The sequence below is a fragment of the Staurois parvus genome, unplaced genomic scaffold (genome assembly GCF_062004578.1).
Source record: "Staurois parvus isolate SC_StPar_1 unplaced genomic scaffold, SC_StPar_1.0 ptg000511l, whole genome shotgun sequence".
In the NCBI taxonomy this organism is placed as follows: domain Eukaryota; kingdom Metazoa; phylum Chordata; class Amphibia; order Anura; family Ranidae; genus Staurois; species Staurois parvus.
Genome location: NW_028318307.1, coordinates 1,595,180 through 1,612,041, shown reverse-complemented (window position 1 = coordinate 1,612,041; position 16,862 = coordinate 1,595,180). Strand labels below are relative to the sequence as shown.

Genomic DNA, 16,862 nt, shown 5'->3' with positions numbered 1-16,862 from the left:
GGGTCCATACAGTTTCTCGGATCTTGGAGCCAATGAAACAGTGGTGAAGCCTTGTGCAGGAATTTTGATGTAAAACAGGCAGGGCTTTAGAATGAATTAACAGTGTATGGGGCCTGGATCCAATAATGGCTGCTGGAGGTTATATGTAATAATGCATGGAACCAAGTTGGTAGACTCAATATTTTCTTACCGGCGGTACTTCTCTGAGCCCAAGGCATTGTTAGGCTTTTTACTAATTTGAGTTTTCCAGTGTTAATCCGTTTTCTCTGTATGTTTGTTTCTGTAGAAAGTTGGCAGTGGGCTTCGGCAGTGGAAGAGAGTGTACTCCATCCTGCGCCCTCACTATCTCTTCTTGCACAAGGAGCGCCCAGAATCACGGAGCCTGGGCCTAGGTGAGGAGGAGCAGCCAATCAGCATCCTCGGAAGCCTGGTGGACATCTCTTACAGTGAGACGAAGAGGAAGCACGTCTTCCGGCTGACAACGCCTGATTTCTGTGAATATCTCTTTCAAGCTGAGGATCGAGATGACATGTTAAGCTGGGTCAAAGCTATCAGGGAGAACAGCCGAATTGATGGGGAGGTAATTTTTTGTATATAAAGTGGGCAATTTTGGGCCGAGAAAGTAGAAGCTGTACAATATAATGAAGTTTGATATTTAATGCCTACTGTGTGTTCTGATGGAATACTACCAGTCATAGACTAAGCTGATATTTATCACATAGAAGTATAACTACAAGTTATAATTGTATGTGATAAATATCAGCTTAGTTTATCACATCAGCAAAAAAAGCTAAGCACCCAAAGCATAACCACAGTGGGGGCATCATGCCGGTTAAGATGTGGCTGTAATACCCTTCTGAAATGCTTTAAAATATTTCTAATTGAGAAAAAAACAAGGCTAATGGCCAACTTCCCTAATCTCCACCACCCTTTAGCATGTGATTTGATAATAAAAGACAATTTATTATATCAAAGTATGTGTAAACATAAGGGAACTTGGCACATAGACATGCATTGTGTGATTGTAAGGAGAATAAGGGATCATTGCCTGCATGGGTGAAGATGCACATATCTATAGACAAAGGTAGTGCCTGAGTGGATGTTGAGCTTTTTGATATTCTTGGTGAAGAAAAATAATTGAGTTTTTACTTTATTCCCCCAAGGACCCCAGCTTTGCTAGCCATGCTTTAATCAAAGAGAAACTCAATGAATATCGTAAAGTGAGGTAAGACACATCTCTACATAGCTGAAACACGCTAACCTTTATATGCCACCATCTGATTTTCTCTTCTGGCTATCTTATAGTGTTTCTGGCGCCAAACTCGATACATCCCCTAAAGGAACACGAAGCTTAGGAATTCGATCAGATCTCTTATGGGCAACTGGACTGGCAGCACCACGTTCACCAAAGCAAGATGGTGCTGTGAAAGGTTGGTCTGAATGTGCATTTTACCATACTTTTGGAGCAATCCTTATACCTGTATGTCTTAAAGCGTAACTTAAGCCAATTTTTTTTTTTCTAGCTTTGGACAGATTGGGGAAGAGTTATCATGTGCAAACCTTTTTGGAAGATTTGCTGTTGCTTCCTGTTTTTCTGATGTGCTTACAAAAAATTGAAATATTGGGTGTGAGCATTACAGGGAGAGGAAGGCACAGACAGCAATAATAACTTCTTCACATGAATTCAGTCTGTTGGGTTTTACTGTCATCTACAGGAGGATTTGGAAACTGGCAAAAAACTTGTTAGCTTGATAAAACCCTTTTTCTCCCAGCATGCCTTATTTTCTAGTTTCCTAGAAGGATAGACACCTTTTCTCTGCTCTGCTAAGACAAGGTCAACCTTTTTGTTAGATTTTTTTTGTCTTCACCCATGATTATATTTTCTTAAGTCAAGATTTCACTACAAGCTGCGTGCGCTGGTCTCTACATGCAGCCATCCAAATCAAGATTTCCTTAAAGCCTATTGGATAGAAATAACCCCCCTTCTACTCTAACCGCCCACCCCCCTCTCACTGATCCTTTGGAAAAAAGAACACCTTTCTAAATTCCCCCTTAGTTTAAGATTTCCCTATAGATATGTGCATCTTCACCCATGCACACAATGATCCCTTATTCATTTAATCATCCAATGCCATTTGAAATCATCACTTCCTATCAGTTTACCACGCAAGGAGTTAATGCTTTGTGTCTATGCAATGATGTCATCTGCTGGGTGGAGTGCTGCTTGCATGTTCTTTCCTGTTTTTAAGTATTGATTAAGTAACTTCCTGCCACTGCTCCTGACTGAAAGTGGCACATTAATTTTTTCTCAGTTCATCCCTGCTGCCCACCTACAATTACCTGATCTGATTAATTACCTTACATTCATCAAAGCAAGCTGATAATTCTAATAACAAATCCCAGCACTATCTTCTTGTTTTCTAACAGTCTGTGTTAATCAACTAGTTAAAATGCATTGAAAGGGATGTCTCTCTTCTAAAACTGGCCATCACTGTTGTGCGTTTGGCCCATTTAGAGGAATCAGACAACATTCTAACAGTGGGTATGCCAGCTTAACCAACTTTGATTACCCACTCAACTTTTGTCAAAGCAGTCAGACTAAAAATTGTCAGCTGAACAATGCCTTGCAGGCATTGTTTGGGTATGACAGCTAGCAGCTGTCACAATACAATGACCCAGCAGGAGGAAATTCACCAAACATGCCATTTGTGTGGTTGGAGAAATCTTAGATTTTTTTTTTTTTTGTTTAACCCACAGGCTGAAAGAAAAAAATTTGTGGTATAGGCAAATATGGAATTAGTTTCCTAGAATTGGTGTCTGGCCGAGCCACCCTTTTTTTGCCTGCAAGCAGATGCAGAGTAGATTGGTTTGGGCAGTGTAAAAGTAACCATTATTCACTGGGCTCAGGTGCACCCCAGACTTAATTTACATAACCTCAGGTTACATTTCCCTTTGGTTTTTTCATAAATCAGTCTTGTTTTTAGGTTTATATTGCTTCCATTCAACATGAAAAAGAGAATGCCTGTTCTATTAAAATTAATTTTCATAAGCTTTGTCTGGTTTCTTGTAGCAGAGGAAGGAGCTTCATCTAAAGTCCAGTGGGGTATCAATATCATGAAAAAAAACAAGAAGAGCCCTCCAAGGGCTTTTGGGGTAAGGCTGGAGGATTGTCAGCCCGCAACTGAACATAAGGTAAGCTTTCTTAATGTTGCTATACACTATTCTTTTTTTTTTTTTATATACTTAGAAAACACTTTATTATTTTCAGGAATTACAGAGAAAATAGGTAGCCCAGCACACGCATGCAGACTACCCAAGTAAAAAAAGGTTCAAGTGCTGCAGTACAAGCAAAATAAAAATAAAAAAAACAAAGTTCTTGTGTGTATTATTATTATTATATTTCCAATGACACAGCTGAATGTTAACCTATCAGAGGTCCCCCCCAGGAGACAGAATACAAAAGGGTTACAAACTCTAAGCAGAACCTACCCCCTACCCGAGCCATAATACAATGTGCAACAATGCTGTGGTGGCATCTTGCAGCCACTTTGGCCATATTTTGTCAGACTTGCTACTACAGCCCCTGTTTGCTTAAGTGTCTCTGTAGTTTGGCAGGCTGGAGTTGACTATCTGCTTCCAATAGGCGATTGTGGGAGCTGAGGGTTTCTTCCAGTGTAGCATTAGCGCCGTCCTGACCTAAAACAAAAGTCCTGCCGGCCATGGTGGGACTTCGACAAGACCTAGCAAAATTCTGGGATAAGGGGTAAACTGAATTTGAGCCACCGAGCTAATGAGGTCAACCACTGCTGCCCAGAATGAAGTGATGACAGAGCAGGTCCAGAAAACAAGTATGAAATCCCCAGCAGGCTGGCTACATCTCCAACAAGTTGAAGAGATAGTGAGGTTAAGCTTGTGGATCCTCCAAGGTGTACAATAAGCTCTATGCAAGATTTTAAATTGGATGAACATGTCTCTGATAGAAACCAGCTGCTTAAAAGGAGCATGTCACATATCTGTCCAGTCCTTGTCATCCAGATCCGGGATATCCAGAAGCCATTTTTGTCAGAGTATATAAATCCAGGAGTGTCACCAAGGGGAGATTTGTGTAGAGTGTTTAGGCTGGTTTCTTGAGGGTATCTGAATGGAGCAGTGCCTCGAGATCTGACCACCTAAGCTGTATTGGATGGTGATGGAATAGGCCACTAAAGGCATGCGCAATCTGCAAATATCAAAACAGGTAATGAGAGGTGATATTGTATTTGGAACACAGGGAGGTAAAGGACAGAGAGATCTAATTTAAAATTTGGCCCAGACCTGTGGGTCCGGCTTGGCATAAAGTGAGAGAAGTGTAAGGGGTTTGTCAACCGGTAGTATGCAGAAAAGGATTTTTGGCTGAATGGACACAGACATTATGCGCAGGGGAGAAGTGTGTAGGCTGAATGACACTATGCAATGGGCATTAATAATGCACGCTAAGGGTATGATAGTGGGGTATTATGGGCAGGAGAGGAGTGTGGAGGATATGACAATGGGCAATATGAGAAAGGGAGGAGTTCGCTATAACCGTGTACGGTGTGGAGAGAAAAGGAGCGCAGAGGATATGACCTTATATAGCATGTGCAAAAGAGGATTGTATAGTTTGACAGCACACAATGTGCAGGAGAGATTTGCAGAGGGTATAATGAATGACAGCATTACAGGGGAGGACTGTGAAGGATATGGCTGCAGGCATTATGAGTAGGACAGCATGCTCTGTTCACCTAATTTTGGATCTAGAGGCAGAATCCACCATGTGAAAGAAAATGTTGGATTTTAATACTATACAGGAAAAAGTAAAGGTCTGGTATTTTATTTAATGAGAGTATTCCCAGTTGAATGGCTGCTTTAAGTTAAGGTGGCTGTAATCAACAGGTCATCTGTCAACAAATTATCTTGCTTCCATTTTTTTTTTCTTTAACCAGTTATAGTCTAAAGCAAATATTAGCAGGTTTTTTGAGGTACAGTGTGACCACATGAAGATTTTTTTTTTTAATCAATCAAGTCCATTAACAAGTACAATACTGAGGTAGCAAGAGTAGCACTTTACTTAACTCTAGCACTGGATGATCCCAGGGAAAGCAAAATCGTTTGGCAAGAATTATACAACAAGGTAAATCCATTTCTTTTAAAGTGGAACTTTAAAAAACTGGTGTTTCTTGAGAAAGGGGGTTCTTACATCCTCAAAACGTTGTTTTTTTTTTCATCCTCCTTCTCTCTTTTCATCAGGGTCTGGCTCAGCTATCCTTTTCATTACTCTATTCTGGGTACTGAACTCCTGTATGCATTTCTGAACATCAGCTCTTATACATTTCAAGTGTAGCTCACTGTACTTATATGCATGCATGTATTTTCGTTGCTGTGATTCAACAGTTGACATCTTACATGACCAGAAAATTTCTTACAAGTGGGGTTATACCTAACCAAGCTACAAATTTCATATTAATAATATACAGGATTTATATAGCGCCAACAGTTTGCGCAGCGCTTCACAAAATGAAGACAGCCATTACAGTTACAATACAATTTGGTACAAAAGGAATCAAAGGGTCCTGCTTGTTAGAAATTACAATCTAAGAGGGAGGGTAAAGTGATATAAAGGGTAATAGGTGTGGGGAATGAGCTGATGGGGGAAGTAAAAACACAGTGCATTAGTTAAAAGCAGGATAGGCTTCTTTAAAGAGAAGGGTTTTCAGGGATCGTCTAAAGGTGGATAGATTAGGGGATAGTTGGACAGACCAGGTTGGTGACGTAGCTGGGGGCTGAGTTGTGGATGGCTTTGTAAGTTGTTAGTACTTTGAATTTTATTAGTTGAGTGAGCGAAAGCCAGTGGAAGGATTAGCAGAGAGGGATGGCAGACACTGAACAGTTGGTATGGTGTATGAGCCTGGCAGCAGTATTCATGATGGACTGGAGAAGGGATAGCCTATGTATAGGTAAGTCAATGAGGAGGGAGTTGCAGTAGTTGAGGAGAGCGATAACCTGGGAGTGAATTAGAAGCTTGTGCTGTCATTGGTTAAAAAGAGGCATATTCTGGAGATGTTGCGGAGGTTGAGGTGGTATGCTTTGAACAGGGATTGGATGTGGGCCTGAAGGGACAGTTCAGAATCCAGGGTTACCCCTAGCACTCTGGCATGCGGGGAAGGGTTGATGGTTGTGCCATTGATCTTGACTGAGAAATCAGGGGAATGGGCACGAGTAGGAGGAAATATGAGCTCAGTTTTGGATAGATTGAGTTTTAGGAAGTGGTGTGACATCCAGTCTGACAGGTCTGTTAGTAAATCAGTGATATGTGAGGAAATTGATGGGGTGAGCTGAGGGGTAGAGAGATACTTTTGTGTGTCATCAGCATAGAAATGGTATAGGAAACCATGGGAAGCTATCAGCTGATCCAGGGAAGAGGTGTAGATCGAGAATAGGAGAGGTCCAAGGACAGAACCGTGGGGCACCCCAATGGTAGGAGGAACAGGACAGGAGGATGTTGAGTTGCAAGTGACACTGAAGGTGTGTTGGGGTAGGTAAGATGCGAACCAATGGAAAGTACAGTCACGGAGACTAAGGAAATCGTTTTCTGAGGAGGAGGGGAGTGGTCAACTGTGTCAAAGGCAGCGGAGAGGTCCAAGAGTAAGAGTACGGGAATAGTGATCATTGGTTTTAGCTGTTAGTAAATAGTTTGTGAGTTTTAGGGGAGCAGTTTCTGTGGAGTGTTCCGGGTGAAATCCAGACTGAAGGGGACCAAGAAGGTTATTCTCAATGAGGTGGCAGCTCAGCCGGTTGTGCATTAGATGTTCAAGGAGTTTGGAGGCAAAAGAGAGTAAGGAGATGGGTCTTAAGTTAAGATTGGTGGGGTCTAGAGAGGCCTTTTTAAGTACGGGGGTGACTAGTGCATGATTGAGTGAGTTGAGGAAGATGCCAGTAGAAAGGGAAAAATTGAAGATATGAGTTAAAGAGCGTAGGATAGAGCCAGAGGGTGACTGTAGTATTTGCGAGGAAACAGGGGGCAGGTGGTTAGGTGGGTGTTAGAAAAAAGTTTAGTGACTTCCTCTATAGTAGATGGGTTAAACAAGGGAAGTATTGTGATTGTGCAGGTGGACAAGTAGTGTAGGGTGAGGGAGTTATCTGTACAGTGGAGATCTCGTCACAAATCTTATATTTGAAGTGATTATTGATCTCCTGGGCAGTGAGTGAGTTAGTGGGTGGAGGTAAAGAGTTAAAGGTAGAAAGAGGTGACGGGGACTGCGTGATAGGGTGTTAATGAGAGTGACAAAATAGGTGTGTTTGGCAGTGTGGAGGCAGGAATTGTATTTTTGGAGGGCAGATTTATATTGTTCAAAGTCATGCTGGGACTTAGGGTTATGCCACAGACTCTCAGGATCGCAGCTCCTTTTTTTTGAGCCATCTGGCATTGTCTGTTTTCCAGGGTTGTAACCGTCGGGGCCTGATTCTGTGTGTGGCCAGTGTGTCCAGGGTGGATGACAATTGACTGTTGTACACAGTAGTAGCCAGATTGGAGCAGGACAGGGCTGAGACTTTGTCATAGAGACAATCTGTTGCAGAAAAAAGAAGGGAAGGGTTAAGATGTCGAAAGTTTATATGGGTAACGCTTAGGCAGTTGGAAAGCAAGGAGGAAGTTAAGGAGAGAGTGAGGCTAATAAGGGAGTGATCAGAGAGAGAAAAAGGAAAATTGGTGAGGTTGTAAGGAGTGCATAGGTAGGAGAATACAAGGTCGAGGCAGTTACCATTAGACTGAGTAGAAGCATGTGTCCATTGTTTTAGGTCAAAAGAGGAGGTTAGGCTCAGAAGTTTAGAAGTAGCAGGAGGGTTAGGATTAACAGGGATGATGAAGTCACCGAGAATGATTGTGGGAGTTTCAGAAGAGAGAGAGAGCAGGGTAGCTGGGCAGAGAAGTCATTAAGGAAGTTTTATACCGGTCAAGGAGGCCGATAGATCACAGCAATTCTCAAAGGAACTGGAGAGAATAGAAGAATACCATGACCTTCAAATGAGGAGAGGGAGGTGAATGAAGGACCTGAAAGTGTTTTGAGGGGAAAGGAGGATTCCACCTCCCTTCCGTCCAATAGGCCTGGGAGAGTGAGTCCAGAGGAGACCACCATGGGACAGTGCAACAGGAGAGGGAAAGTCAGATGCGTGCAGCCAGCTTTCAGTAATTGCAAGTAGGTTAAAGGAGTTTGTGATAAAAAAGGTCATGGACAGAGGTGAGTTTGTTACAGGCAGAGTGGACATTCCAAAGGGCACAGGAAAAGGGGAGGCTGGTTCTAGGAAGAGGACTAGAAACCAGATTGTGTGGATTGCTATCACTGTTAGAGGGTGCCGGGTGTGTTGGTCAAAGGAAAATGATGGTGGCCTACGATTTGGGAAGATGTCTTCTGATGTTAGGAGAATCAGAAGGGTGAGAGAGGTAGTATGGGAGTATGACTTATAAGGAGGGTCATGTCCCAGTGTCCTGGAGGTTTTATTAGTATGTGGGCTCAGAATTAGCAGGAGTTTGAGTACAGTAATGTGAATACAGGAGTGAGGGTGATATATGTAAGTTGTGGGGTGGAGAAGAGTGGGTGAAGGAAAGAGAGTTTGAGAAGAGAGGATACAACTATGAGAAGGAGGAGTAGGAAGTGCACGTTAGAGTAGTGGGATTAGGAAGCAGACTGGGTGAGAGATGGCTGGATGGGGAAATGGGTCACCTGTAGTCTGTTTAGTGTTTTGCTGTTGTCTGCTGTGGATTCTTGCAGGGCAAATTTCTCACACCAGAGGAGGACTACAAGAGACAACAAGAGAGCAGGAAGGCAGAGTTGTAAAGATTAGGATCAGCTCATAAGTTTTGGGTAGACAATAAGAGCAAAATAAACACCACAGTAATATGGACAGAGCTAAAAACTTTGGAAGCAGCGAATATTACCAATAAGAACATTGATAGTAATGAATCCGCTTAAGTTAGAAGTGGATTTTGAAAGCAGCATAGCTTAAAATATAGCATAGCAGTGTCAATTAGCAGTCATACATGGCATGGAGATAGTACAGATGGATATTGCTCGCAGACAATTATCATATAGCATAGCAGTGTCAATTAGCAGTCATACATGGCATGAAGATAGTAGTACAGATGGATATTGCTTGCAGAAAATTATCATATAGCATAGCAGTGTCAATTAGCAGTCATACATGGCATTGGAGATAGTACAGATGGAAATTGCTCACAGAAAATTGTCACATAGCACAGCCGTGTCAAGTAGCAGCCATACATGGCATGGAAATAGAACAAATGGATAAGTACAGATTGATATTGCTCGCAGACATTAACCATATAGCATAGCAATGTCAATTAGCAGTCATACATGGCATGGAGATGGTACGGATTGATAAGTACAGATGGATATTGCTCGCAGACATTTACTTTATCCAAGATGATAGTTGCCAATGCTATTCCTTCCTGTGCATCCCCTGCCTGTACTGAATATCAATAACAAGGTGTTACCTATCTTAACACCGAATGATGGCATCAAACTCCTTCATACCTGGAGAATCTTGGCCAAAATTCCCCAGTCCCTTTCAGAAAAACCCTTCTGTCTTCCTAATGACTGGCTCGCAAACACAAATACCTGAAAACTCTTAAACATTATGCATTCATTCACCACGGGATGGCTCCCCTATTTTGTTGGTCTGATGCCTTGATATTCAGTACCTCTTGGCTCATATTGTTATATGTTCATCCCCAGAAGGAGAAGGCCATGCATGCTGATATGGGTTTTTCTGTTTTGGTTTGGTGTTTGCTGTTTTCACCATGTTTGGATACCTATTCCAAAAAACAATATGTACGGGCCATGCCATTGATGTACATTTGCTGTTTTGTGATTCTTCTCTTGTTCATACTCTGTATTGCAATACAAAATGTAATCTTGTGTATGTGGGGTCCTTGGGAGCACCTTCACGCGTGTCATTCAAATCTATGTTACGTTTAAAGTAATTGTGAAGGAAATAGGTTTTTTACCTTAATGCATTCTCTGCATTAAAGCAGTAGTAAAGTTTTGATGGAAAAAAAATATTCCCCCTCCAAGGCAATGCCATAATGTGTTAGTATGCATCACATGACTTATCATACAGACTAATTTCTTATTGCCAGCTCACTTGAATCTTTATTGAAACTCAAAGGAAGCTGTGTGCTCTGAAAATCATTTATTTAAAGATTATTGGTTAAACAAAAACTGCTTTCAGTTAGCGTTCAGTCTTCTGAAGACCACGTTGTTTTATTCACAGGGTGTGCCTCTAATTGTGGAGTTGTGTTGCACGTTGGTGGAAGAGAAAGGTCTAGAGTACCTTGGCATATATCGTGTCCCTGGAAATAATGCAGTAGTGAGCAGCCTGCAAGAACAGCTCAACAAGGGATTATGTGACTCCAGCATACAGGACCAGGTGAGAGGACTAGCAATTAATCCAGCCTTACAGGGAATACACATGCTTTCTTCAAACTTCTAAGTGGAAATTATGGTGGGTTTCAGGAATTACTGTACATATTTATAAATTATTTTCGCCAGGATCACACAGTTAAGTGTAATAATTCTAGCCATACCATTTGGTATAAAAGCTGACATATGTCATGATAAGCATGCAAAAGTAAAGATACACTGCAGGTCAGCCTTTCTCAGGCATTATAATTAATGACAGAGCTGACTAAGAATTATGTAAGGATCCTGTGCTATCTTGCCATGAAAGAATACCTAAAAAACTCTATGGGATCTTCTGCTACAGGATCACCTAGAAGTCAGTCAGTGAGCAAATGCATAGTTGCATAATTAGACCCCTTTTTCACTGGTGCACTTTTGAAAGCACATCCAAATTATTCCCCTTTAAATCATCTGGGGGGTGTTTGTACAATCCTTGCATTTTAGGGCCTCTGAACTGTGATAGGTAGTCAGGAAATCAAATGAGGATGCTACGCCCTTTGAAAGCCTGAAGATGATTGGTTTTGGGCCTACATGTGCTAGGCTCCCAAAAGTTCTCACACGTGGTCGGTATCCACATGCTCATAAGAAGTAGCAGAATGTGTTTGGTGGTGTAATGCCACTTATACCCTTGGCATGTGTGAGAAATATCTCATTAACCTTTTCAGTGCCAGAGCTGTTTTTGCGGGGGGTTTTTTTTTTTTTTCTTAAACTAATTTTAGGCCTAAAGATTTCATAAACTCCCAAAACATATGTTTTCTGAAAGCAGACACCCTAGAGAATATAATAGTGGTAGCTGCAATTAACTAGGTCACACAGTAATACTGTACAGGTCAGGAAACACAAAATTTCAGTAAGAAATACACTAAAGTTAATTTTTGGGCACACAAATGCAGTAAATTACCCAATTTTTTGTAAAATATAAAAGAGGTTGTACCGAGTAAATAGATACCCAACGTGTCAAACCTTAAATTTGCGCATCCCTGTGAAATGGCGTCAAACTTCAGTGCCCTATGTTTTCCATGGGCGTGGGATTGCCGTTACCGGGGGTGTGTGGAAGCAAACCTGGTGGCTGATGCCACACCGAGTGTGTGCAAAACCCCCGCTGTCAGGTCTGTACAATGTATGGATCTGGCAGAAAAAGGGTCAGTGCCAACTTTCTGTAGTAAAAAAAAATAAATGTACAGTGAGTGGGTGACAAGTGGTTAAACCTCATTTGACTCATAGTTGCCCAGTTAAATATTGCATTGAGGCCAGCTTGTAAGCTGGAGACATCCTGTAAGGACATTATTCCACTGCATAGTTTGGTGTCATCTGGAAACACTGAAATGGTACTTTAAATCCCAGACCCTATTTTGATACCATCATCTTTTATAAGTTCCCAAATAACTGGCCAATATATTGTGTTTTTGTGCATTAAAATTTAAAAAAAGTGTATTTTTTCCAAAAATTTGCATTTGAAAAGTCGCTGCAGGAGTACTATGTGAAATAAAAAATTGCAGCACCCACCATTTTATTCACTAGGGAGTCTGCTTTAAAAAAATATATAATGTTTGGGAGTTCAAAGTAATTTCCTAGCAAAAATACTGATTTTTTTCATGTGAACAAAAAGTGTGAGAAAAGGCTTGGTCTTCAGGTGGTTAGAAGAGTGAATGATGTGTGGCATAAACTTCTAATGCTGGGCATAAAATGCCCCCACCCCTCAAAATGACCCCTTTTTGGAAAGTAGACACCCCAAACTAGTTGCTGAGAGGCATGTTGAGTCAATAGAAGAATTTATTTTTTTAGCACAAATTTTTAGAAAATGACCAAAAATTTTTTTTATATACACAAAATTGTCTCTTAAATGGTTTATTGCTCACACATGCCATAGGTATTTGTGGAATTACTCCCCAAAATACATTCTGCTACTTCTCCTGAGTATGGGGGTAGCACATGTGAGAGACTTTTTGGGAGGCCCTGAAATACCAAGAAGCATTGTGAGTATTTTTTGCAGATCTCGTTTGTTGCCACAAGTTTTTGCCTCTTTTTAAATTCCTTGGGGTGTCTACTTTCCAAAAAGGGGTTATGTTGGGGGGTGTGGTGCTATCCTGGCATTTCCGGGCGTCCGAAACTCTGATAGGTAATGAGGAAGTTATGCACCTTCAGGCTTTCAATGTGATCATTGGATTTCAGGCTCCTGTATGTAGCTAGGCTCCCAAAAAGTCTCAAACATGTGGTATCCCCATACTCGGTAGAAGTAGCAGAATGTATTTTGGGGAGTAATTCCACATACAGTGGGGCAAAAAAGTATTTAGTCAGCCACCAATTGTGCAAGTTCTCCCACTTAAAAAGATGAGAGAGGCCTGTAATTGGCATCATAGGTAGACCTCAACTATGAGAGACAGAATGAGAAAAAAAATCCAGACAATCACATTGGCTGATTTGGAAAGAATTTATTTGCAAATTATGGTGGAAAATAAGTATTTGGTCACCTACAAACAAGCAAGATTTCTAGCTCTCACAGACCTGTACTTTTTCCTTTAAGAGGCTCCTCTGTCCTGCACTCATTACCTGTATCAATGGCACCTGTTTGAACTTGTTATCAGTATAAAAGACGCCTGTCCACAACCTCAAACAGTCACACTCCAAACTCCACTATGGTGAAGACCAAAGAGCTGTCGAAGGACACCAGAAACAAAATTGTAGACCTGCACCAGGCTGGGAAGACTGAATCTGCAATAGGCAAGCAGCTTGGTGTGAGCAAATCAACTGTGGGAGCAATAATTAGAAAATGGAAGACATACAAGACCACTGATAATCTCCCTTGATCTGGGGCTCCACTTTTTTTTCTTTTTAAGTGGGAGAACTTGCACAATTGGTGGCTGACTAAATACTTTTTTGCCCCACTGTATGCCAATGGCTTTTGCAAGCAATATATCATTTAAGTGACAACTTTGTGTAAAAAATAAAAAATATATATTTGTCATATTCCAAAAACTTGTGGGAAAAAAATAAATCTTCCATGGACTCAATATGCCTCTCAGCAGATAGCTTAGGGTGTATACTTTCCGAAAAGGGGTCATTTGGGGGTGTTTGTACTGTCCTGGTATTTTAGCACCTCAAGATATGTGATAGGCAGTCTGAAAGTAAAAGCTGTGTAAATTTCATTATCTATACCATAGTTTGTAGATGCTATAACTTTCACACAAAGCAATCAATATGCACTTATTGGGATTTTTTTTAACCAAAAACATGTAGCAGAATACATTTTGGCCTAAATTTATGACAAATTTGAGTTTTTTGTTTATAGCGCGAAGAATTAAAAGAACACAGGTGATCAAATACCACTGAAAGAAAGCTCTATTTGTGTGAAAGAAAGGACATACGTTTTGTTTGGGCACAGCATTGCACTAACTAACTTTGAGTTTACGATATATTTTTTATAGCCGAAAGCAAAAAATATAGTTTTTTTTTTTCAAAATTTTTGATCTTTTTTTGTTTATAGCGCAAAAAATAAAAAGCGCACAGGTGATCAAATACCACCAAAAGAAAGCTCTATTTGTGTGAAAAAAGGACATACATTTAATTTATGTACAGCATTGCATGACTGCGCAAATGTCAGTTAAACTAGTGCAGAACTGTAAAGCAAAAAATGGCGTAAATTGCAGTATCTATACCATAGTTTGTAGATGCTATAAATTTCACACAAAGAAACCAATATACACTTATTGAGATTTTTTTTTACCAAAAACATGCAGCAGAATACAATTTGGCCTAAATCGATGACTAACTTTGAGTTTACTATATATTTTTTATAGCCGAAAGTAAAAAGTGTGTTTTTTTCTATATTTTCAGTCTTTTTTTGCTTATAGCACAAAAAAAAAAAAAAGCTTACAGGTGATGTCAATTTCGTTGCAGGGGCAGCTGCTGTGAGGTTAACTATTAATGTCAGCTCACTCCCAGAACCACAGCTTCCTGTATAGAATGTGCAGGAAGATGCTTGGGAGTTGATGAAGCACTTTTGGTTTGCTAAGAAACCAGTTAATGTTTGCATGTGGCGTGGGACAGAGAGGGTGAGGGGTTATGTTGAGTTTTGTAGTCCAGCAGGCAAGGCAGGCAACGCTGATCGGGATGTCAGTTCTTTCCTGGCTGGCATTGTGGTGACAGCCACAGGAAGATAGAAGCACACTCAATTCTGATAGATCAACCGTTACAGAAATTGTAAAGGGATAACGTGGGAAACTGTGCATGTGTTAGAATGATGCACAGATTTTTTTTTGTTTTCCGCAGAGTCATACACTTTAATTTGTATTTCTATAGCACTTTTCTTTCTGGGGACTTAAAGCACTTAGAGGTTGAAGCAGTCAGACGCACTCTTCTGAGCCAATGAAATGTTGGGCTCTGATATGACTAGAGTTGTGCTTTAATGTAAAATAACTTCACTGCAATGTTGAAATGAATCAGCTGATCATCTTATTTGTTTTATTAGTCATAAAATATTTGTCAACAATGTTTTTCATTAGGCCTCAGTCAGACGTGCGTAGTTAAGCTTACACTTGTGCTGGGGCCATGTTTGCACACATGGGAATGCACAGGTGTTCCATGCATCCCAGTGCAGGCAGTTCCATTCATCTCAATTTGACATCCATGCATTTGTGGGTGCCGAACACACACAGTCTGCGTTTGGAGACCCTCTCAACTGTCAGGACTGCCTGCCTCACGGAACACCTGTACATCCCTGTGTGGGCAAACATGGCTCTTATATGGGTGTATGCTTAAATATGCCCATGGGAACGAAGCCTTAGGCTACTTTCGCACTGAGGAGTTTTTGAAGCATTTTTACGTAAAAAGAAATGCCTGAAAAGATCCAGAAAAATGCTTCCCTATGTATATGAATGTATATCTATGTATGTTTTCACACTGAGGCGTTCCGCTGGCAGTGCAGTTTAAAAACTCCTGCTTGCAGCATTTTTGAGGCATGTTTGGTGTGTTAAAAAAAAAAAACGACCCAAAAACTCCTCTTCCCATTGAAATCAATGGAAAACACCTGAAAAGCGTCTCAAAAACGCCTCTGAGAAGCGTTTTTGGTGCAGTTTGTAAGTCACCTGTCCTTTAAAAAATGCTCAGAAAGTGCGGTAAAAACGCCTATGCGCTTTTGCTATGTTTTTGCAGCGGATCAGTGTGAAAGTAGCCTAAGTGTATAACAAAAAAACTCATTTCATTTTTAAGACATGCATTAACTGCCTATTTGATCCATCTTTATTTTGGTTTCAGCGATGGCAAGACTTGAACGTGGTCAGTAGTCTGCTTAAGTCTTTTTTTCGAAAACTGCCTGAGCCTCTCTTCACTGATGGTGAGTGATTATGTGGCACATTGTGTAGAGGTGCAGTAGAGTGGTGAAGGTCAGATTGCAGAATGCAGATAATAAAAAAACAAATGGCTTCAAGCTATTCCAAGTCCACTATTGCAAGATGGATTAGAACTCGGATCTCTAGAACGATCTCCTCCTGTGCTTTTATGTGCCCTATCCACCAGATCGGTGGGAGTTAACTGGACATTCTGGCATCAGGCCTCAGTAGCCCAGCTGTGTAAGGCCAGCACCTGGACTTCTGCGTATACCTTTCCAAGGTTCACAAGGTGAATGTGCAATCATTGGTTAATGCAGCTTTTGGACGCAATCTTTTTGTTAAGGTCCCATGTTGTTGGCCTGTTGGCAAAGTTCTCTTTGCTGAGATGTTGCCCACGCTTCTCATTCATTGATTGGGGATGTCCCAGGGTCTGTGAACACTTTGCCTGTGCCTTGTACTGTATAATTAGGAAAATAATTTTTACTTGCCAGTAAATTCCATATCTTGTAGCGAAGTATAGGTCACAGACCACCTTCCCTTCCATTTCTTGGTTACTCTGCATTGCTTGATACAAGACTGAAGACTTACTGAGTGGAGTAGGGTTGCAGGGAAGGTGCCTAGAGGACATGTCCTTGAAAGTGTTGCCACTGTCCAATCACCTAAAAGTATGAGGCAATAACCCATGGTCTATGAATATTTAGCCTGTGTCCCGCAGTCTAGTCCAAAATATGGAATTTACAGGTAAGTCAAAATTCCTCTTTTTGTTATTTCTATCCGTAAATGACCACACAACACATCAGAATAAGCCAGATCTGACAATATCTTTGAGCTGATTTGGGAAACCACCAGCCAATTCACAACTTGCTCCCATTCCTTTTTTATATGATACAGTAAGTCATTGTATACTGCAAAATGAAGGTTCCTGAGGTTTCCCCATTTATCACCTGTACAGTTTTCCATGCATTTGCCAGATTCAGATCCTGCAATAGTTCCGTTCCAAAACATTTTCTGACCACCCGTATATCTGTAACCTCTGGCAAAT

At 41.0% G+C, this 16,862-nt stretch overlaps 1 protein-coding gene across 1 annotated transcript in view; it reads left to right on the top strand.

Moving 5' to 3' along the window:
• ARHGAP23 (Rho GTPase activating protein 23) overlaps positions 1–16,862 on the top strand; it is a 308,148-nt gene that overhangs the window by 251,013 nt on the left and 40,273 nt on the right. The window contains exons 12-17 of the mRNA XM_089690030.1: positions 287–580; positions 1,164–1,225; positions 1,306–1,430; positions 3,071–3,192; positions 10,306–10,461; positions 15,747–15,825. Coding sequence (XP_089546156.1) covers positions 287–580; positions 1,164–1,225; positions 1,306–1,430; positions 3,071–3,192; positions 10,306–10,461; positions 15,747–15,825 — 838 coding nt within the window. The remainder of the gene's footprint in view (positions 1–286; positions 581–1,163; positions 1,226–1,305; positions 1,431–3,070; positions 3,193–10,305; positions 10,462–15,746; positions 15,826–16,862) is intronic.